At 38.9% G+C, this 23,553-nt stretch overlaps 2 protein-coding genes and 1 pseudogene across 3 annotated transcripts; 2 read left to right on the forward strand and 1 right to left on the reverse strand.

The window, feature by feature from the left end:
- The first annotated feature begins 2,149 nt into the window (after nucleotides 1-2,149).
- Nucleotides 2,150-6,355, forward strand: LOC116188513. Of its 2 annotated transcripts, none has more exons than XM_031517925.1 (7): nucleotides 2,150-2,424; nucleotides 3,229-3,415; nucleotides 3,570-3,709; nucleotides 4,194-4,278; nucleotides 4,434-4,973; nucleotides 5,373-5,710; nucleotides 5,906-6,355. In XM_031517925.1, the coding sequence occupies exons 2-7, from the start codon at nucleotides 3,253-3,255 to the stop codon at nucleotides 6,083-6,085; spliced, it is 1,446 nt and encodes a 481-aa protein (XP_031373785.1). In that variant the 5' UTR covers nucleotides 2,150-2,424; nucleotides 3,229-3,252; the 3' UTR covers nucleotides 6,086-6,355. The 2 variants fall into 2 exon arrangements, with proteins under 2 accessions (XP_031373785.1, XP_031373786.1); XM_031517926.1 differs by having other exon boundaries at nucleotides 3,573-3,709.
- Nucleotides 6,356-7,913: 1,558 nt separating this feature from the next.
- Nucleotides 7,914-13,579, forward strand: LOC116187237 (annotated as a pseudogene).
- Nucleotides 13,580-16,758: 3,179 nt separating this feature from the next.
- On the reverse strand, nucleotides 16,759-20,071 carry LOC116189167 (ABSCISIC ACID-INSENSITIVE 5-like protein 2). Its single transcript, XM_031518714.1, has 4 exons — nucleotides 19,915-20,071; nucleotides 18,156-19,099; nucleotides 17,969-18,040; nucleotides 16,759-17,163 (listed from the first exon to the last, which is right to left on the reverse strand). Exons 2-4 carry the CDS (start codon nucleotides 18,981-18,983, stop codon nucleotides 17,083-17,085), a joined length of 981 nt encoding a protein of 326 aa, XP_031374574.1. The 5' UTR covers nucleotides 18,984-19,099; nucleotides 19,915-20,071; the 3' UTR covers nucleotides 16,759-17,082.
- Nucleotides 20,072-23,553: the final 3,482 nt, after the last annotated feature.

Below are 23,553 nucleotides of genomic sequence, written 5' to 3' on the forward strand. Positions count from 1 at the left end.
ATTAGAAAGGAGGGATCGAAGAGAAAGAGCACAATAACAAGACGGATTTGGACAATTTGTACAATTGTTCATTTTTTAGTAAATTAAATTATTTTTAATTAAGTCGAACTGGTGCAATTCAGTTCAATTTTTGTATTAAATTGGGTTCGATCGTTCACAGGTGAAACCGAACATCGACAAGATGATATCTGGCCGAAATAAATATAAAAACATACGACACTTGTACGATCATAATTTTATGTCAAATAATCCGTCAATCAAGATTAAAATAACCGTGGTCGTTGTTTTTGATATTAACCTCTTTACAATCTCCAATAATATAATTATTGGTAATGATGGGGTGCGGGGGTTGGGTTTCTTCATTTCGTTCTTTATTCTATCCAAATGACATGCCGTTGGGGAAACATCAAGAAAGTTTCTTCTTTATTTCTTTTCTAATTATAGTCATCATTATTATAATAATAAATCGATTGATTGTTATTTGGTACTTCTATTATTGACATAAACACAATAAACCTAATAATAATAATAATAATAATTAAAAGGGGTCTCCTTTTTTATTGGAAGGTGTTATTGGTCATGTCCCCGTCGGTTCATCTTTTTGGGATTTTGTAATGGGGATAATGAAGTGGTCCCTCTTATTCTGATTATTCACCTTTATTCCCATATAACAAAAGTCGATCGTATCATGTATTAATTATATATATATATATATATACACACACACACACAAAAAATACCCCCCAAGCACAATATTAGTTCCCATTTTAGGCGATTGGACTAGACATATATGATCGTGTGCTACTGCTAATGGATGGTAAGTTAGCGTAATTAATTCCGGTTGTTGATTGCCAATTAAATTCATTCATATGAATATTATCTCATTGCCAATTTAATGCCTCGGTATTGTATCTCCAACACGATACGTGGATGTTTGTCAGTTAGTTCGTAAATTTATCGAACCATTTGACCCTTTTCCAATAAGGGGATAGATCGCGCAAGCCGGTTATGGAATCACCGACTCCATATAGTTCACGTCAAGCTTTTGCATTTCGGTTACCAACGCAATGCATTATATCAAGTTCGATCGCCCTGTCGAAAGCCTATTTATTCCACAACTTGATATTATTCGATTTGATTAGTATCCAGTTTACGTAAGAATAGCATAATAGTCTTGGTAATTTATTTGGACGAGTTTATATCGAATGTACAATAATATCAGAAAGGTAGAATAATATCGAATAGCATATAATAATTTATTTGGATGTTTATAATATCAAATGTAGAATAATAGTATTGGTAATGATTGGGACGATTTTGTTTCGAGGTTAGGAGGCATGGTCAACTGGATTAGATGGAAGTCTACTCTATTGCTACGTACTCGGGCAGGCTTAAGTTTGTCCATCGAATCATATTAGAGAATGCCGTCCAATAACCGACCGAGAGGTCTCATCGAGCTTTTTGAAGGTTAGACCCTTCCCTCCATACAGTTCATAGTCCAATTCATTGTCATCACAATATGGACTCTCTCAAGTCTCAACTGACTACTTATTACCAGTTGATCAACAACTACAAGGCGAAGAAGCTGTTTAGATTTAATTAGACCCAATTCGATGCCCAATGGGGAAGAAGTTCGTTTAGATGGGGGGGAAGTTGGGCCTAGTGGACCAATGATCGAAAAAGCCCAGCAAGCCATATAACCAAACAGAAAATAAAACAGAGTTGGGCCTCATTTGGGCCATACCAATCACAAGCTGTGGGCCATGCTAGGGGGTCAAATTTTCGGAGGTGTTTTGTTTGCATTGCCGCCTTTCTTTCTTTCTTTCTTTCTTTCTTTTCCCCGGGTCTATTTTACCGCCAAGTCTAAGCCCACCGCACCCCAATCATAGCCACGCACTGGCACGCGCTTCCTTGGAGCCGTCAACAGTACACGCGTCAGGATTCTAGCGGTTCAGCAGCCCTACACCAAAGATCACATCCTGACCGTCCATTGACATGATGATCCCATCCATCCATTCATCTCCATCCTTGGGCATGGGATCTCCCAATCGGAAGATCAAACACTGCCCCTGATTATTATTATTTATTTTATTTTTTCCATCCTTCCTCATGTATGTATATGTGTGGGCGTGTGTGTACCGATTCAAATGATTGTCGTCTTCGTCTTCTTTTTCTTCACTGTATTTGTGTATATAAATATAAAAATATATTATAAGACTTCAACCATCTTCTCTTCTCCGTCTTCGTCTTCCCGTTTCTCTCTCGATCCTCTCCTGTCTCCAGCTATCGCGAAGAGGCAGGCAAGGTCTGCTATTTGAGAGAGAGAGAGAGAAAGAGAGGGCGAGAGAGGGACAGACACAGATAGACGCAGAGAGAGAAGGAGAGAGAAGACGAAGTGCTAGCTGGTCTCAGCTTCACACTCAGGTTTGTGATTGTGAATTCAATTGAATGCCTGCTCCTTTGAATTTTGCGATTGCGAGTCCGATCTTCGCTTTCTAGGCACCGTTGACTTGAGGTGAATTGTTCGAGACTTTGTCTCTGGTCTGTAGCCGGTGGTTGCTTGTTGCTCTCTAGTCCTGGAGTTAGTTTCCGTTGATCTGACTTCTGGGGATATGCTCCTGTAGTTCTTTAACTTGAACCGCGCACTGGTTTTCGACTCTTCTCTTGTCAAAAATCTTTTCCCCGTATGTTGATTTTGCTTGGGTTTGGGATTTCTGCTAGTGTTCCTTCAGATAAATTGATCAGGGGTTAGCTAAATTCGCTGGATCTAGCTGCCCTCTTTGATTTGTCTTACATTTCTTTGGGAAAAGAAAGTTGCTTTTTATGTTTCAGAAACAACGGATAACGGGAGAGGTTCAGAATGCTTAATATTACATGTCAATTCATAAGGGTTTTTGAAAGTTACTCTTTAAGACGTTAATTGAAGTGCTGGCAGAATTAGTAATCACCCTTGATCAACAAATGATATTAAGCGTGGTGATCTTTGCTGTTCTTGTAGAAGTTTTTTTGTTTTTGTTTTTTTTTTTAAATCCCCCCCTTTTTCTCTGTCTAAGCGTCAGCAGGTATTAACTGTTATCGAATTACTGTTCCTTGCTGGAGTTGATGAATCTGATGAACAATTTCTTTCCAATTCGTGACTGGTTTCTGGTTTAAAAGTTCAATCCTTCATAATTTGTCTCCCAATCTAGTGCAGTTATCTCATTGTATTTTGATCTGTATTTTGGTAAGGTTCTTTTCCACGGTTCAGTACAAATGCCCGCTTTAAAAATGAAGACTAAACCAGTACCAAGTTGTGGTAATGAAGGGACTCTTCTGAGTGTATGTCGAGAATCCAGCAAGATATGCAAAAGGAAGCACTCTGTGGCTTCAGAATCTCACGAAACCATTTTGGAGACGTCCAAAGCCTGTCAAAGTGGTGGGTTCTTTTGTATTTGCATATGCTTGATTCAGTGCACTGCTGGCCCACTGCATATAAGCACTCTTGCACAATTTTCGTCAGAGTTTCAATTGTAATCAGTTTTTGGTGCTTTAGATATTGGAGTTCTTATGCTTGAATATTGATTTTATAGCAGGATGTTGTGAAGTTGAAGAGGTGGCAAAGGAAAGTGCCCTTGATGAACCTTCTTTTGAAACATGTACTGGCAGGGATGACCTTGCCTTTCAAGAACGGTTATTGCTGGATAGAGATCTGACCTCAACCAAAATGATGGTAAAACATGTTCTTAAAGAGTCTAATTTTTATGCTCCATTGAAGAAAAAGAATCTATGCATATATAGTATAGGAGTATCTTAAAAGTATTCTGCTTTCTTGTTGCATGAGCTTTCTTTTCCGCAGTTGTTTCATTTTTCCTATTTATGTTGTTTAAAAAATTGTGTGTTTAGTAGCTGAATGGATAAAACAGGTCGATAATCGTCCATCTATAATGAAAAGTAAGGGGAGCAATTCTGGCTCGCTATCATGGTTTTATGTTCTAAGTGTTAAACAGAGTTGACCATAGTTAATTCTTAGTGCTTCTTTTTGTAATCAAAATTAAATATCTGCCACTTTTTAAATTAACCTCTTCCGTATATCGACCTTGTAGTCTAGAAGTATTTTTCCCGGTGTAGGAGCTGATTATGATGTGTGCGTTGGTGAGTGATCTCTCTGGAAATTTCTAATTTTTTTTCTTTCATTCTTTCTCTTGTTCTTCCAGGAATCTTCACTTCCCATGCATTTGGAGACATCTTCTTCAGAGTCTCTTGGTGCAACCTGCAAATCTGATGCTTCCAGCAGTACAGGTACTGAAGCATATTGTCTCATATCCGTCTTACTAGTTTCTTTGCTGTCATCACAAGCTCTTTTTTTTTTTTCTCCCCCTCCCCCTTACCTTTCCCCTTTCATCTTAGTAGCTAAATTTTAGATAGACCTGTATTAAACTAAACTTTTTCTCTAGGGCGTCCGGAAGTCCCTTCTGAGGCACAAGTGCCGACAGATAACTGTGATGGCCAGAGCTACGATTCTTCTACTCGGTCCTCACATGAGTTCGGTCAAAGCATCTCTGACATGGCTATTACTGCTCTACCAAGTGATGAGGCTACTGGATTGGATGATATTATAAGAATTAGCTTCTTCCAGGAATTTGAATGCGCTGAACCTGATTTGATATTGGATGTGACTGAGAGCTGTATTCTACTGTCCTCTATTGACGAGCAAGTAAATACACCTGCTTTTCAAGACAGAGGTTCTGGCGGAGAGCTTTTGACCAATTCGGACAATTCATGGTTCCATCTAGTCACCCATCAGGCAAAACCCTCTAATCAAGCAGGGCTCAGTTCAGGGTCTCTCGAGTCAGATGAAACAGAATCTTTTGATGCACACTTGTTTATCAGAAACTTTTTGGACCTCTCCGACCTTGAAACCAGTTCACTGCCAGCATTGTTGCCAAAAGAAACATGCAAGCAGAAGCGTGTCACCTTGGTTCTTGATCTAGATGGTAAGAGATGACGACAACATTCTCTGTTTCTCCAGTTATGAATCTGTTCTGCGATTCGTTCCCGTTTCATGAATTCTCACTAGTGTATGTAGGAGCATGATTTCATCATGATACTTGAGCTGCCAGTTTACGAGATGGGGTCTTTTTCTTATTGTCGTGAAATGAAATCTGCAAAGTGTACTTTAGCGTTTATGTACACAGTATACACCTCCACGTCAGTCTGAGATCAGTATGCACTTTATTTGTGAGATATCTCTTGGCAATGCAATGAAACCAAGCTTCCACAAGAAAACTCGTAGTTGGAACCTTCTTATGTGATTGCATATGGTTTGGGGGGGATCTTATTGCATTTTATTGTGTATTTTTCTAAAACTAATGCTCAGTATTTTTTGTGGACAGAAACTCTCATCCACTCTACCATAGAACCTTGCGAAGATGCCGATTTCACGTTCAAAGTGTTCTTCAACATGGTAGAGCACACAGTTTATGTAAGGAAAAGGCCATTCCTGAAGAATTTCTTGGAAAGGGTATCGGAGATGTTTGAAATAGTCATATTTACAGCTAGCGAGAGTGTTTATGCTGGTCAGCTGCTGGATATGTTGGATCCTGAGAGGAAGTTTTTTTCTCGACGCGTATATCGTGATTCCTGCATAATCATCAACGGTAACTACACCAAGGATCTGACAATTCTAGGAGTCGACCTCGCGAAATGTGCCATAGTTGACAACTGCCCCCAGGTGATTTCTCCCAACTCCTACCGAATATTTTGCTTCTATCTGGCATTTGTTGATTTGGCCACGAATTAAGACCGACTCAGACGTCTAGCTCGTACGGGATGGGATAGCAGAAACAAGACCCAGTTTTATTAGGGAAAGAGAATGCCCCTTTTGTGCTTAACCTGGTAGTGTAATGTGCTTGTTTGTGATATGCAGGTCTTCCAGTTGCAAGTGAATAACGGGATTCCAATTCCGAGCTGGTTCGATGATCCTTCAGACCGTGCCCTCATGTCACTGCTCCCCTTCTTGGAAAGCCTAGCAGATGCTGAAGATGTTCGCCCCATTATCGCAAAGAAGTTTGGTGTCAAGGGGGAGCAGCCGCCTCTGCAATTGTGAACTCTTTTCGGACGCTCTCTCTATCTCTCTCTCTCTCCCTTTCCAAGATGACTTCTGGGTCACCCCTCTGGTGAGCATAAAGTCAAAATCATTACCGACTCCCCCAAGTAATCTTAGTTTGACCTTTGCTTTGCGTGATGATCTCTACATAGGAGTAGTTTTACGTAGAGTGTCTTTTTGATCCCTCGGCTGGGATGGTGAGTCTGATTCTGGCCTTGTAAATTTGTTGGGAGTAGCGTTTGAGTGCCCGGTGTGTATCTATTTTTTTGACGGGCGGAACTTTTTTTATCAGCAGTCTGGGTGGGGGTGGGGTGTGGTTTCTTAACTGTATATACGTTGAACGATTTATATTATTATAGGAATAAAAGCCAATATATTCATCACGGGTGAGTCTCTGTCTGAGGCCCTTTATATCAATATGGATATGGTGGTGCGCAAATGGGCTGGCTGGCTACTCAACTGAGCTTCCCAGCCTCAGTCCCCAAAATGAATGTATGCATGCATGCCATTTCGAAACCTTTTGTTTTATTTTATATTCAAAATTCAAAATTCTTTTTCCGCATTTTCTTTTCTGGTCTTTTGTTCATACGCCACCAGTCAAATTACTAACCTGAAGTTTTATATATATATGCAATCCTCGAGGATGATGTACGAAGAGAAGCACCGTTTCCTATATCGAATGTCAAATATATAGTATCTATCAAAGAAAGAATATCAAATATATAGAACTTGTAACGAATGATACCAAACGGTTCTTTTTAATTTTGAATCTTAAATGTCATGCTTCGGATTCTTTGGCGTCTCCAACATTAAAAAGTTGCGAATATGCCACTATTAGGCAGTTCCCGCCTATGAGCTTGATAAGCTTCGAGTTGTAAACATATGAGAAAAATTGCAAACAATAAATACCAATAAATATGAGGAAAAAATTAAAGGGCAAAAAGAAGAAACCATAACGTGCATTGGGACCGCCTTCTCTTGGCCGGGAGAACTCAGCGGCTTCTGTCCGTACTGCCACTCTATTCTTTACCGTAGACTGTTGATATTGATTGATTGGCTCATTCATGCTAATCCATTATTAGCTCCATTAAATCACTTTAATTCTTCACTATCAGTAATTTATTATTTTGTATTTTAAGCCAAAAATATATGTGATATTTTTATAAATTCTTTTATACCAGACTGATTCATATAAATACATCTATATGTTGATAATGATAATATTGCTCTACGGAAACTTGTAAAATAGCATTATGATGTTTCATTATGTGTCATGTTAATCATTCATGCCAATCTTTTTTGGTCAATTTACGCAAGAGTCGTCTTTCATGGAATCACATATACGTCATGTCAATCGATTTCTTTTTTTTTTTTTAACTTGACGTGTTCGAATTTCGCCCGACTAATTCCGTGAGTCTGATAAATACATGAACTCCTCCTTAACTATTAGGTCAAATCCTTTTAGCTATCATGTTAATCAATAAAGTATTAGATAAGTGATAAATAGTTTCGATATCCGTAAGTAGGAGAACACAAGTTCAAGTTCGGAAAGTGTACTCGTTAAGAGAGAAAATAACATTTGATATTCGATCTTCCGGAATTGCGAGAATAATGTCTATTATAAGTTTTATCAATGCGGTTTAGTTCAGCAATTCGATACATGTTCTTCTTCATGTGAGCTCTTAAACATTTGGAAAGATTTAAATATTTGTGGGTCGGCTTTATTTGAATTGAATTAGTTGAGACTTGTATACATGTTGCTCTGTACGCTCGGCAGCGGTCTTCTCCTTCCGGTTTAGTGGCTTTCTTCACTCTGGTATGTCACGGAGATTCAGAAAAAGACCCTTCTTTACCGTCTTCAAGCATACTCTCACACTCTTGTTCTGTTCTAGCGACTGTATTATACCCTGTTCTACGCTTTTCGTGACCAGTTGTGTAGTTCTTCGAGTCCAATCTTGGCGGCATCTCATACATCCGTACAGGTCTTCTCTTCCATGCGTGAAGAGGAAGATCTTGTTCTTTGGCTTTTTGGAGAAACCATTAGATGGAAGGATGATGCTTTTACATTGCGGGATGTGGTGGTCATGAAAATGTTTTCGAGTCTATTCGACACGGGATTCTGTACCTTTTGTTCATTGCTCCATGCACAACTTTGATCTGTTTGTAGCCAAGCCAAGAACATATATATGTTGCTCTATGCGATGAAAAATCGTTTCATTGTTCATTTATAATTCTCTCTTCCTTGCAAGGTTTCGTTTTTCTGGTTTTTGGTCATTATGTATGGTTTTACAGAGCAAGTTTTGCTCGGAAAAGAAAGGTGAACAAGCAAGTTTGCCATTGTAGTAGTTCACATGTTTATCATTGGCCCTTTTGATTTATCTCACTCTTTACTCATTTGGCACCTCAATGCAGCGACCTATTCAATTGGAGATGGATCCGAATCCGAGCCAAGCCAGTGGCTCAGGGACACTGCACCACCTCCACCCGTTATCCCTGCAAATACTGAACGTCTTTTCATCGCAACACGCAATTTTGGGACCAGAGGGCAGAAGTTGAACCTCCAGACGAACCATTTCAAATTCAGCATGAGCAAAACTGATGGTTTCTTCTACCATTACAGCGTATGTCCTTACCATTAACTTTCATAATGCATTGCCAGTTACTGTTTATATCGTAATCTGTATCTCTTAATACTGAACTGCCTTATACAGTCCAACTGTGATTTAGCACCCTCTTGTTGTGGCACTGAAATGAGATTTGGATTGTGCATGTCTGCTTGCTGCTGTCTAGGTTGCAATGTCTTACCTTGAGGATGGGCATCCAATTGATGGGAAAGCCATCAGGAGAAAGGTTATGGACAAGGTTCAGGAAACTTATGCTCCCTCACTGGAAGGGAAGGACTTTGCATACGATGGTGAGAACGCCTTGTTCAGAAGAAGTACGAATTCAACGTAGTGCTTGATGATATTTCTTCTATCAGGTGAGAACCATTGGCCGTGTTGAGATCTAAATCTTCATTAGTTAATGCGGTATCATGATACATTATTTGAGCGGCCTTTTTTTTCCTTGGTGCTGGAGGTAGTGGGAGCCCACGACGAGGGGACTGGAAGAGAATTAAACGCCAGTACCAGTCCAAAACAATCGTGGTACGGTTAAGTTTTGCTGCCAAGATCCCTACACAGTCTATTGTGGCAGCATTGCATGGTCGACAGTCCGCGCACTTCCAAGAAGCTGTTAGAGTCCTGGTCATCATACCCAGACAGAATGCAGCAAAGCGGTAATTTGACGAGGAATCAATTTATATTTCAACGCATATTTAGATGCCGGTAATGTTTTCATCATGTTGTTCATCGTATCCAGGGGCTGTCTCCTGGTGAGACAATCTTTCTTCCATAATAACCCAAGGAACTTCATTGACATAGGAGGTGGTTTCCTAGGATGTCGTGGCTTTCACTCGAGTTTCCGGGCCACTCAAGGGGGTTTGTCCCTAAACATTGGTAAGTGTCTGTGTAGAATGTCTACATTTTTTTTTTTCCTCACTGTTAGGTAATGGCTTTATTGATAGCAGAGGAATAACTTTCAGAGTCTGTGTATACACACAGATGTGTCTACTACCATGATTGTCCAGCCTGGTCCAGTGATGGAATTTCTCATCTCGAATCAAAATGTCAGAGATCCGCACAAATTGACTGGAACAAGGTACTAAACTCTTGGTTTTTTGCTGGATTCATGATTATGAAAGACCATTTTGATAAACTTGGGTGCTCCTGCATTTTCTTCCAGGCGAAAAGGACACTGAAAAATCTTAGGATCAAGATCAGCCCCTCCAACAAAGAGCGCAAAGTCACTGGCCTCAGTGAAATGTCCTGCAGAGACCAAATGTGTGCTTTTTCTCATTTAACTCCAAGGCAACCTTCTTCTTTTGTGCTGGTCTAGGTTGTTTCAGTTATATGTTCTTGCAGTATAGTCACTGACGATTTCCCCTGCTTCGTAGGTTCTCGATGAAGCAAAGGAATGGAGATGGTGAAGTGGAATTGACAGTGTACGATTATTTTGTTAATCACCGCAAGTGCACCGCTTAGCTGATTTCCCATGCATCAATGTCGGGAAACCAAAATGTCCCACATACATTCCCATTGTGGTGGGGAATGAATCTATTTGATCAATGAAGTATATATGCACTAAAGACTGCAAAGATCATTCTTGACATTATTCTCTCATGTCATTGCAGCTCTGCACATTGGTGTCTCTTCAGCGCACAAGGGCATTGTCAGGACAACAAAGAGCTTCACTTGTGGAGAAGTCCCGTCAGAAGCCTCAGGAACGAAAGACAGTTTTGAGTGATGTGAGGTTTCTTGCCCTCGATCGTGATATAACTGTAAATTGTTTGCATGAAATATAATTATCCTCCATGGCTTCTGTGCTAACTTGGCAGGCACTTAGGAGTAGCAACAGTAACACTGATCCGATCCTTTGTTCTGTTGGTAATTCCATCAACTCTGAGGTTCAAGGTCGCCTTTTGCCTCCTCCGAAGGTTAAAGAAAATAATGTTTATTGTCCCTTCAACAATTTCTTTCTTGCTTCTAATTAGATCTGTTCCATCATATTTCTTGCAGTTACTGGCGGGAAACAGAGAGGAATTTATGCCCCCAAATGGTAAATGGAGTTATAACAAGAAGGTGATTGATTATGTCAACTCTGCAGTTGTTAGTATCGAGCAAATTTCTTAATATCCTCTAACAATGAGTTATTCGTACCTTTTTTAATTCAGAAACTAGTTAAACCTTCTACCATTGAGAATTGGGCTGTCATAAACTTCTCAGCTCGGTGCGACACCCGTTTCATCTGTGAGACCCTGAGGAAATGTGGCAACATGAAAGGAGTGGTAAGACCTGTAAGAGGATTTTAACTTTCAGTATGTCTCATCATCAAGAACTCTATTGCATACTCATTCTTTCCTTCTCATGTCGTTTTAGCAAGTGAGCCCTTCGCTTCATGTCTTTGAAGAGAACCAGAGTTTAGATGCGAGCCACCGCATACGAGAGTGGATGAGATGTTTAAGCTCATGGAGTCAAAGTTATCAAAAGCTCCCGAGTTTATACTGTGCATTCTTCCTGAAAGGAAGAACTCCGACATATATGGTTTGTATTTATTTATTTAGAATTGCCATGCCCATGTTAAGGTTTGGTTAAGATGATTATTTGACTTAGTACCAGTCTCATCGCTGAAAATCATTTCGAAGGGCCATGGAAGAGGAAAGCTCTTTCTGTTATTGGTATCCTTACTCAATGCCTCGCTCTGAACAAAGTAAATGATCAGTACATGACCAATGTCCTCCTCAAGATTAATGCAAAGCTATAATTCTTACTTCATAGTCATTAACCAATCCACTGATACACAGCATTTGCTCATTTCTGTACCTCAACTCACCCTTTTACTTCTTAGCTGGGAGGTCTAAATTCAGTTTTGACTGTCGAGGAACGTCCATCAATGTAACCTGACTCTAAGTCACTGGCCACCATAACATTTGGGATGGATGTTTCCCATGGTTCTCCTGGACGATCCAATGTCCCATTTATTGCTGACGTAATGCATCTTTCCCTTCTTTTAATTCCTTTAATATGATATTTTTATATACCTATACATGTAAGAGTTCCATTCTCTTGCATTGTCGTAGTTTTCGATATTTTGCAGCAATTAGTTAACTTGCATGCAACTGGTCATTTTTAGGTTGTAGGTTCTGCCAACCGGGGATATTTCATGTCTCAGTAGAGAGCTTTAGTTTACACTCAAGCACCGAAGTCTGAAATGATCGATTCTCTGTTTACGCCAGTCTCTGCTAAAGATGATGAGGGAATAATCAGGTTTTTTTTTCCCTTTAAGAAAATATTATATACATGATTGTCAGGTTCCAGAAAGTTCATTATTCCTTTAAAACCTTCTGTTGCTATTCTCAGATAATTTGTGGCATATTCTTGCAGGAAGCTATGAGGGAGTTCTATAAATCTTCTCAGCAAAAGAAGCCTGATCACATCATTATATTCAGGTGTGTCCTTATTTAAATGTAATTTACTTTAGAACAGAAAATCGGGATAATAGAGGAAACATAGTCTGCTTTTTATTTGGACCAAGATATTTGTGTTGAATTCGATTAATAGTTGGAAGCTGTTTCTCGTCATGTAGAGATGGTGTTAGCAAGTTACAGTTTAGTAAGGTCCTGAACATTGAACTCGAACAACAAATCAAGAAGGTTGTTGTCATTAACCGAGAATATCTTTCCCCTTCTTTGACATGTTGGTGATTGACACTTCTAATTCTGTTACTTTTCAGGCTTGGGAGTTCCTTAATGAAGATTGGCATCCAACTTTCACACTCATTGTCGCTCAGAAGAATCACCGTACAAAATTTTTCCAGAAAACATCGCCTTATAATGTTCGACCAGGTAATAAATCCAACTGAACTAGTTGGAAAGATGATGGTGTATTATACTGCTGTGTTACCTTTTAATCTGGTTCCACTATTGTTGACTCCGGAGTTTGCCAGCCCAAGTTCAGTGACTTCTACCTGTGTGCACATGCTGGAATGATTGTAAGTTCTTAAGAAGAATTCTGTCATCTGATTTGTTCGTAGTGAAGAGAAAATACCCTTGAGTCTTCTCTCGCTTTCCAAACCAATAAGGCTCTTTTCACTGTTGATGTAGGGAAAGACTCAACCGACTCATTACCATGTTTTTTATGATGACTTGGATCATTCTGCTGATGATCTGCGAGAACTTGTACATTCTCTGTCCTATGTGTAAGCTTTTTCTTGGTCTCTATCTTTTGAATAGTAAATGGTATTTGCTTTGATGAATGTTTTATTTCTTATGGCCATATCGCTTTCGCAGGTACCAGAGGAGCACTACTGCTATATCTGTTGGTAATGCAACTTTCTTTCACAAAATTGTTTAACCATTTTGAATAACAACAGAAGTCAATGAGTTGAAAACTTGAGTTCAGCTTCGAGGTTATAAACTTTAGCCTGAGTTTAAATAATGTGAAGTGTTTTCCTTTTTTGGTACAAGCTAGGCAAATCTGCCAAATTTCCAAATTAAACTAAAAAACTCGCGTATTTTGCCGGTTGATGTTATAGGGAAGTTAATTGTGTTGTGTATCTGTATGCAGTGGCTCCAATCAGCTATGCACACCTCGCAGCAGCTCAGGTGGGCCAATTTGTGAAGTTTAAAGAGATGTCGAATTCAGCCTCCAGCCACGGTGGCGTTACTTCATCTGGTGGGATTACGGCGCCGGAACTGCCCCAGCTGCACAAGAATGTCCGAGATTCCATGTTTTTCTTCTAGGTGGTGCAAGCTTGAAATATTTTACCTGAAACTGATGGATTTACGGTGGTTGCAACACTTTCCGGATTTCATATTGATAATCTGTCATACTATCAGAGGTTTGATAACTTTTTAAGATGAAGGATTATATATATATGGAAGCTTATGTTTATCTATTATATTTTGCCCTATGATTCTATGGTACAAGGATGTGTGAATTGTCCGTGCATAGACACCATGATGAATTTAACTCTCGTATGCAGTTGGATCAGTATTGTATGGCGATTCTTTTCCCGTTGTCAAAACTAAAAATGCCCTATTACCAATCAAAAGCATTGAAGAGTAGATCACAAACCGATGATTGTTGAATGAATGACGACCGCGCGCACATCAGTGTATCCAATAAAAAAATCACATTCGAGTTATAAAATTCTCATTACAAAAAAAAAAGAGAGAGAGAGAGAGAAGACTTCTAGCTTGAGTCTTTCGACATATATCGCGTGATATATCTTTACATGCAGAGACATTGTCCGCATGATGAAGAGAATCGAGCTAAGTAGCGGAAAGCTTGGGGAGCAAACTGACACGGCAGGAAGACTATTGGGGGCCAAAGTTGAAATTTCACTGAAGTGGAGGACTAAAAAGGCTACTCAACCGCCATTTTTTCCGTTATTTCTTGCTCTGTTTCTGAATCTCCATGAGTACTAATACTTACTACATATACCACCTATGTAAGTATATATATTCTTCCATGAGGTGTGCTCTTTCCCAATTTCCATGCCATGGTCTCTGGAACTTCTCCTCCAATTTCCCTCTTCTCCCCCCCTCTCTATATGAAATTCTCTATCATTCCTTTTATATCTTGTTCTCTCTAAGCTCGACATCTCCATTTCGTTGTTCTTGTTCAGTATTTGACATAGAATAATCTGCGATTTACATTGTCGGGTTTTACGTTTCTTTTTCATTTTCAGGTTGTCTCTATTCTTCTCCACGCCCTTCGCTAAAAGTACTTGTTAATATTCCGTTCTCGCCATCTGTAATGAACTTTCCGTTTCGGCTTTCGGTAACTTCTCTTCCTTTGTGCTTGCTAGTCTTCATATTCGCGCATCAATGTGCATATGCAGAGATCATATTTATCACGCGCAGGTTAAGAAGCTTAATTCTTTCTATTGATGCAGCACTCCAGGCATTAATTATGGCAGGGGTCTTCAGGGTCTCGATTATGATCCTAGGAATGGACGTCTGACACGCTCTCCTAAGCAGTCCAATGTCCCTTCTATTGCTGCTGTAATTCCTTGCCTTGTAAAATGTTCAGCATCTTCATTGATGTCAAACAAACTAAGCTTTTCATGATCAGTCGATCCATTCCTATGGTCGGTCAACACACTGGGCCACTCGTCTTACTTTACAAGGCTTCAGTCTGTTCACGATCTCCTGAGGCCAAAATGATTGATGCCTTCTTCAAGCCAGCGGCTGTTCAGGACACTGGGATTTTGAGGTCCAGTTCTCTTTGTCCCATATGTTCGGCACCTCTTCTTCAGATGCTATATGGATCTGCAGCATATACTGATTAATTATTTTCCTGTGTATTTTCCATACGATATCGTGTTTCCAGGAAGCAATTAGATGAGTTCCTTGTGATGAACGAAAGGGGTGAATGGCCTCAGAAGATAATCATATTTAGAGTGAATGTTTTCCCTTTTAGAAAGCAACCAAATGTTGTGAAAAATGATTTTCCTTTGTATTATGCAGAGATAAGCGAGGGAATCTCAATTTTATGAAGTATTTTACGAACGAATTGTCTCAAATCATGGAACTTGTTATCACGAAAATACGAACTTCTTTTATTCCAAAAAATCTCTTGCATTGCAGTTCCTCTTTTATAATTCAATCACTTGATAGGCCTGCAAGTTCCTCAATGAGAGGTGGTAATAGGGCTGTCCAAATGGGCCAACCATTTTCGGTTCCATGAATTCAGGTCGGTTCGGACAGCGACACTTGTTCAAAGGAAATTCGGGTTGGTTCAGGTGGATCCCAAAATTTATAGTGATCATCGTGCAGAGCGGGCACCACACGAAGTTCTTCCTACAATTAGGATCTCTGCACAATGTTCTGACAGGTCAGTTAAGCTTTTGATAAGAGATTGCGCAGATACGTCTTCCTTAACTTTATCCATATCAACATCTTCAGACCTCCATAACAGAAATTTTTGGTAGGACGATTCCATGAGTAAGCGCCCTAAAGCTTCTCCATAGCTCGGACCTTGTCTTTCATTCATGATTTGCTTCTTCTTGTAGGGACAGCAGTCGACACAAATATATGCCTTCCGTAGTGAAATGACTTTTTATCTATATATATGCTCATGCGAGCATTATAGTAAGTGCTGTCAGTACGATTATAATCATAAACAGCGGGCTTAAAAATTGTCGAATCGAAGTTACTTGAAAACGTGTTGGTGTGAATTTATGCAGGGCACGACTGGACAGACGCATTACCAAGTCTCGTAAGACAAACTTAATCTCTTTGCAAATGAGCAAACGGGCCCTTAGTGCATTTATTATCTCTCTTTTGTTGTGGCATTCTGTTCTTATCTAGCAAGCATCAACCCACCTTTCTAGTATGTAATCTACGGGTAACAGAGGAGCAATACTGTTGTATTTGTGGGTAATATTTTCTTCTAATTATCCCTGTTCTTTCTTACTGAGCAAAATGTACGATGTTGTCATTTATTCTTCCGTTATACGCATTTTGCAGTTGCCCCAGTCCGCTACGCGCACTTGACAACAGCTGAGAATGAACGAAATTTATAAAAACGATGGAGCTTTCGATTCTTCACCACACGGTGGCACAAACAAACACATTCTGGGAGTGCATGGGTGCCAAGACTACTGCTCCTGCCGCCATGCACGAGAATGGTCATAGCTCGATGTTCTTCTGTTTACCAAAGAACAAAGGGTCTCTGTAGTCCATATTATGGTGTCTTAGGCTCCTCTGAGATTCTAATTCTAATCAGCACACATCCCTAATTCCTCTCCACACTTGCAATCCGTTTACTCAAATTCTACGTTGAATGGATGGGCTATTGGGGATTCGATGGTATTTGGCAACCCATAAGACTGCGATGAAATCTCTGCCTTCGGCGTACATACGAGCATCACACCTTGAGCATGTGCTCAAAAATGAAGACATATACTTCTGAAAAATGACATCTACGAACGTGTGCTCACAGAATATGGAGATATACTTTTGGGTAAAAGGCATTGACCCTCTGGCGTATTGAACCCGAGCTTTACATGTCCTGGGAAGTCTCAAAAGTAAACAAATTCCGGGAAACTGAATGTCGTGATCGCAGGGCTTGTGAACAAAACTGACTATATACTGAAACTCAGTGAAGATCCAAAGTTACAAATTTCTGGGGCAGTATTTGTTAGGGAAAATCATAACTGTAACACTACAAATTGGTCCAGTAACAAATTCAATTTCTTTTCTAGGGAAGGGACCAAATACAGGGCACAGACAAACATCAACAAGGCCATCTCAGATGCCCGATTTGCACAGTCTTCATACACATCTTTAACCTTTTTCTATCTTCTACTAACGAGATCCAGGAACAAGCTCCACCAGAGGCATCTTCCTTTTCCTTTATCTACAAAACCTCCAGCACGCTGATACCATGCTTTCAGAATGGAGCTGATGATGTTCTCCGAAGCTGGAACCTCGGCTCAGGTGGCTGGGCAGCAGGAAACATGTTCTCGAACACCTGCTTTAGTTCAAGACAAGAGTAGAGATATCTATCGAGTAAGAAATCAGTTGACCTAAATATCAATAAATCATAATGAGCCGTGAATCTGTGAAACCATGAAATAAATGACAGCACCCAACATGAAAATGTGTCTAGTTTTCTGTTCCTCTTATCCGTCCTGACCTGCTTCCAGTGACATTCCCCACTGGCTTTCTTGTCCCATGATTATTCACCAAAAATTCAAGTATTCCAACTTCACATATCCAATCTTTCCTTTACCTAGATCCGTCTTTATCACCTTTTCAAGGCCTGGATATCAAATTACACTTACCTCTAGAACTGCATCATCCGAAAAAGTTGAAGGTTCTGAGTCATGCCCATCTAACCTAGTACACCTCTATCACTACATATATCATGAAGACCTCTTAACTTCAAGACCTTATTCCAGATCACATTCTATCAGCCTATGCCACCACATTCAGCACCAATAGCCAACTAACCCACATAATATGCACAACCGAACCCACTATCCTTTATCATATCCTTCCTAGACATTGAGCAAGACATTAGACAGACAATTTATGATCCTCCCCATCACATGCCAGATCATTCTTCTTATGCGGGGAATAAACCACAAGAACTCAAAATGTTCAACAGGGTACAAACAGCAGCGCGACAATAGCAAGATAGATCACATAATTAATGTTTCTTCATTTTCCTAGTAAAATAAACAACGTGAAAAGAAAGTGATGCACTTGAAAGAGAACAGGGCCAACATCAAGCTAATGGAGTAAAAGCTATCAAAACATCTTCCAAGTCTAACCTTCCGCTTCCTAAGCCTTTCATTTTCCTCTTCCAGCCGGGAAACTTTTTGCTCCAGTTCATTTGTGTAAGCCTGTTTGCAGTGGCCTTCCAGGTCAGGTAAAAATTGAGAAAGCTGAAAGAAGACTAGATATAACAGGTCAAATGAATGCAACAAAGCAGAACGACTAAGGGAACTGAAGCCCTGCCTGTTTTCTAGCGCGTGAACGAGCAGCAGACTCCCTGTTTTTTATCATTCTCTTCTGCCTTCTTTCCACACTCTTCTCGATTATGTCTTCAGTCACCCCTCTTTTCCTCCCACTCGTCTGTGTGTCTGACAATGTCCCCATTAATGGAGAAGGCAAAGCAAGTTGGCTATCAGGATATGGGATATCCATCATGCCACCAGCTCCCATTTGCAATGGCTGAGGCAAAGGCTGCGCTGGTGTATAAACACCCATCATACTTTGCGAGGGATGTGAAAATTGAGGCTGCGGTGGATATTGAATCCACTGACCCTGTGGTGGAAATTGCGCTGCTATGCTTGGATCGACTCCAACGGCAGGATTTGCGCTTCTCTTGTCGGGAGATGATTCAACCGGGACGCCCGCCTTCACCAGAAAGTCTTCCAGAGTCATCTCCCCCAAAGTGGGCTGTCGTTCCTGTGATTTCTTCTCCCCGCCGTCCTTATTCTGCTGTATATCTCTCCAGACTTCATCGACTGTCTTCTTGCTCCATGCACCAATTAATGACAGGCTTCCCTGACGCTGTATGTTGGTTTGATTGCCTGAAGTTGTACCCTCAATGTCTACACCCAACGGCTGGCCGGCCTCAGCAGTCCAAACATTCTTGAGAAGCTCATCGAGGTTCATGCTGCTCAATGGCTTCCCCAAGTCACCCAACTGGTTCTGGACCTCATCGAGTGTAAGACTGTATATTGAATTCTGCCGAGTCAATCCCTGTAGCTGACTGTGCTTTCCGTTACTGCTGCCACTGCCACCGCCACCAGCTTGAGATCCCATCGTCTGAATCCCCATGCAAGATTATATAGATTTGGAACACCCTTTAGCAGCTATAAAGAAAAGCCCATATGAGCTGGAAGTTTGCCTCAAGTCCAGCTAAGTTTAATCTTCAAAAGCAGGCGAAAGGTTACCTGCAAACCAGTAAGAACCCGAAATGAGGAAAATTAATTAAAATCTCATGCATGCCAGCGCATGTTGGGAAGGACATGCAGAAGAAGATGACAGTGATTACTCAAAAGATCGGATCATCGGAGTATCACAAGCAAAAGGAGATCAATGCACGAGAATATTCCAACTATCAGCGGCGACACCGCACTATTCCTTTCGAGAAGCTAGCATAAAGAGACGAAAAATCCCAATAAAAATCTCAACCCAGAGACCAAGATGCACTTAAAATCAGCCCTGACAACTAAATCATGCAACAGATTAACCGGAGGGAGAATCAATCCTTGGAATTACATGTCAGTATGAAGCTTCGATCTAGCTATCACGGTCAATTTGTTCAATTTCTTCATCTATAAAGAAACGGCCTGAGCTAGATCAGTAAGAAATGGTGCTCACGCTAAATGCACCACGGGCATTCGCAGAAATCATGGACAAGAATGTCAGTGTCAGACAACTGCATGTGACAGATATAGCCATCACCAAATGCTGCCCGAACCGAAAACCTAAAGGCCAAGACGGATGCGAAGCTTCAAACACCTCCCTCAATCACGCACCTCTTAGAATCCAAAGTATCACGGGAAAGGGAAAAACAGAAGGCTTTTTGCATGTAAGCAAATCAAGGCATTGAGCCATTCACCGCCAACTGATTGCGCAGTTGCTAAAAAACAACACAGAGCAAGGAAGGAATTGAAACAGACGGGAGTGCAGAAAACCGGGGAATCTGAAGAAATGCAGGGAACGGAGAGGGTAAGCTGAGTGAGGACGAAAGGCGGCAACTTACGCCGAGACAGGAACCGATCTGAGGAGGTTGTGGAGAGATTCTCGTCGGAGAGGTCGGAATCGAGGTGGAATCATCGGCGTTCGGATCAGTTGTCTGAACTTTTGTCCAAAGAAGAGAGACGCAGGGAGCAGTGAGAGAGAGAGAGAGAACCGAAATATGTTTATTGCTCGGAAATGAAAAGAAAAAAGAAAAAAAAATAAAAAGACTTAAATGCACTTTGGCCCCCACCTGATAATGAATTGAGATTGGATTTGCCCCGACCTTCAAATTTTTATGGAGTGCTCACCGACTTTACTAGAAAATAATCAGGATGTCCTCTCAATCAAATTCCAATCAAAATTCAGGTCAAAAGATGCACTTGAATATTAAGCATGGTAAAATTGTTAATTGATTACTTATAACTAAAAGAAAAAATAAAAGGACAATTGAATTTGGGAATGGCCAAAAAATGCACATGTCGCTCGCACGTAATATTAAGCATAATCGATAATTGATTACTTGCAACTAAAAGGAAAAGGGAAGAACAATTGAATTTGGGAATTAGGGCACGATCCTCCTCCGCCCGATGCCTTCCTGTATCCTTGCAAATTGAGGTATATATATATATATATCCATTTTTTTTCTTTTTTTCTTCATTGAAAAGAAAATTTTAAAATCTCATAAATTACTTCAGCTATGATCTCCATCAATTTAACAAATATATGATATGATCTACATATTGGAATTGAGTTTCTGGGTTACAAGAGCAATATTTTCTTTTAGTATACCGTAAATGTCGTGGTCAATAGAGTTCTTTTACCTAAGGATAAGAATATAGCTGCAAATGGTTGATCTCACACTTGGAGTGTTTTTGCTCCTTTTAAGCGGCAATACCTCTCACTGTCATAGGTGTGGAACTAGAATTTGTTGTTCCTCGGTCTGCAAGGATATGAGAAGGCAGCAGAAGGAGGATCATGCCCTAATTTCCAATTTCAATTGTTCTTTTCTTTTTCTTTCAAGTAATCAATTAGCGATTTTACCATTTTTAATATTACATGTGAGTGCCATGTGCCATTTTTGTATAGGAATTTTGATCGGAAATTAGTTGAGGAGGCACCTTGCATATTTTTTAATAAGATCGGTGAGTACTCCGCAAAAAATTGAAGTTTATGGGTAAATCCAAACTCACCCATTGGTTGGGGGCAAAGTGCATTTAACTCATGGAAAATTCTATTTTTATATATAAAAAATAAAGGTAATTGGCCGTTCCATTTTATATAAATAAATAAATAACAATCAATAACTTATTTTTCTCTTCGCTATACCGAATTGGGCTCCACATGCAACGTCGTTACACTATCTGCTTCTGTATTTTAATGAAAAATTTTCATTGAGAGATTCATTTTCTAATAATAACGATGTGATTTTTCTAAATATTTTTCTGTCGGATAAAAATATTGAATTTGTTAAAATAAATAAATCAATTGTGACTTTTTATAATTAACAATAATCCTCCAAGGATGATTTTCTAACAAAATAATAACATTTCTTTTAGTCAAACTTTTTAGTTCCAATGTTAGGGTTTTCCCCTTCAGAGCATGTGTGAGGTCTTTAAATAATGAGTCCCTTCTTTATATTTATTTCTTTAGCTGCAAAAAGGAGTTTTTTTGTTTAAGCTTTATGTCGGACTAGGCAATTATAACATGTGCAGTGCTGCGGGGTCAAAAACATTGCGTTCGTTCCCCTATAATATTAAGTGCCAATTTGCATTCACAATTAGAATTAGACAATGATAATATATATATATATATATATATATATATGTCTCTTGCCTTAACTATTATTGCTTAGAATGTACAAAAGTATTATTCTCTTTATTTGTATGTATGTTATATTTTTAAAATTTGGTGTAAGATTTTCTTCACTGTTTTAGCGATTATAATTAGAGATGTGCATGAATATCGAGTATATTTGGAATCGGTTAGAAGCTACACGTTAAGGTAAGATCCGAATAACTCCAATTGAAAATAGGGTGGGGTCCGGATAGTAATTTAAAGAACTATTGAAAATAGGTTTTGGTTCCGATTCCAGCATACATGGTACCCACAGAATCGGTATATGATACCTATATATATATATAAATTATTTTATAGTTACATAATTCTCTATTATGTAGTAATTACAAAATCTTAAGGAGATCTTATTTGCTTTGTCTACTAAGGAGAGATACATCATATATTTTTTGCTAAATAGCTACAAAATTTTTTAGTTGCTTATTTACTTTGTCTGCTATATAATCATAAAGAGAGCTACATTCCTTTTGTTCTGTGGATGGATGGATGTGATCCGATTAATCTATGTTAAACATTTATTTGTTTTGCGTAATTATAAATGATATATTTTCGATTTTAACTATTTATTTCATTTACTGTCTTCGATGAAAAAAATAAAAGAAAAAGTTACAGGTTCCAACATGGTACCCGAAACTTGTAGTATAATTCAAGTTTCGGGTAAGTTCTAATTCCAGGTCCCAACATGATAGTGTATGGTTAAAAAATCTTGGAACTTGTCCCCTACGAGGTAGGATCCAGATACCGTGAGAAAAACAAAGTATTCGGACCCGCAAAACCATGATTATAATCCCAACTATTTCATAATTTAATGTATTTATATGCACGAGAACAACATGTTTAAATATAAGAAGTGTATGCAATGGATTATAAAATAACATTGAAAAGATATGCAATAAATATATACAAATGGTTGGAAAAAAATTAAATGCTATGGTCTTGATCAATATCAAAATTATATCAAGTGGTTATCTACGTCTTTAAATATCTAAAAAATATATCAGAATATAATCTTTACGAAACGTATAAATATAGTTTTTTCAAGTGTTTTTGATAACATCATAATAGAGGGAAAAATCAATGAAGAATATAGTTTAAACTTAGAGAAAAATTTTTGAAGGATAGGAAATGAGAAATATGAAAGTTCAAAATAAAATTTATAAGAAACTTTATTGGTAACAATTGAAAATTCAAACTAAATCTTTTACAAAAAAATATGTGTGACAATACATGTCTGCCATCTCAGTCTCATAAGTGTTTTTTAAAAAAAAAAATCATAAGCGGCGAATCTAGCGCCCAAAGCTAATGGGTATAACCTATGACAAATTTATCTTATAAAATATTATCTAAATAATTTAAGTTCATATTTGTACTAGTTATTGTAAATAAGTAGGTAAAAGAGCGCAGTCACAAAACTTAAATGCATTAAAATATTTTACAATTGCCATATTAAAGAATGGAGTTACTTGACTTCACTAGTTATACCATGTTGATGCCATGGGGGGTGGATTTCCATACATATATATATATATATCTTATGTGAAGTCTTGAATTCTAATTTTATAAATGGAGAAAATTCAGAGGGCGAGAGTTTTATTCTTTAATTGATTAAGTTCAAAAAAATAGAACTTATTAGATTTCTTGATACCTGGTGATTACGTCAAAGAAAATTATAAAGAATTGAAATTTAAAAAAAGAATAAAATAAAAAAAGTGGGGTAGTTCTTGACGAGAGAGAAAACCCACTCAATTCGCCCTATGCAATTAGCATGGGACGAATTTTCATATTATCGTTACCATTATATAATTTA

This window comes from Punica granatum, chromosome 8, assembly GCF_007655135.1.
Source record: "Punica granatum isolate Tunisia-2019 chromosome 8, ASM765513v2, whole genome shotgun sequence".
Taxonomy (NCBI): Eukaryota; Viridiplantae; Streptophyta; class Magnoliopsida; order Myrtales; family Lythraceae; genus Punica; species Punica granatum.

What these genes read in the sequence shown, in the direction of transcription:
- LOC116188513 (XM_031517925.1), top strand. Translation starts at nt 3,253, where the DNA reads ATGCCCGCTTTAAAAATGAAGACTAAACCAGTACCAAGTTGTGGTAAT. An exon ending in CTTGGTTCTTGATCTAGATG is followed by an intron (nt 4,974 to 5,372) that starts GTAAGAGATGAC and finishes TTTTGTGGACAG; the next exon opens with AAACTCTCATCCACTCTACC. An exon ending in TAGTTGACAACTGCCCCCAG is followed by an intron (nt 5,711 to 5,905) that starts GTGATTTCTCCC and finishes TGTGATATGCAG; the next exon opens with GTCTTCCAGTTGCAAGTGAA.
- LOC116189167 (XM_031518714.1), bottom strand. Translation starts at nt 18,983, where the DNA reads ATGGGGATTCAGACGATGGGATCTCAAGCTGGTGGCGGTGGCAGTGGC. An exon ending in GTTCACGCGCTAGAAAACAG is followed by an intron (nt 18,041 to 18,155) that starts GCAGGGCTTCAG and finishes CACTGCAAACAG; the next exon opens with GCTTACACAAATGAACTGGA. An exon ending in AAAGGCTTAGGAAGCGGAAG is followed by an intron (nt 17,164 to 17,968) that starts GTTAGACTTGGA and finishes GAACTAAAGCAG; the next exon opens with GTGTTCGAGAACATGTTTCC.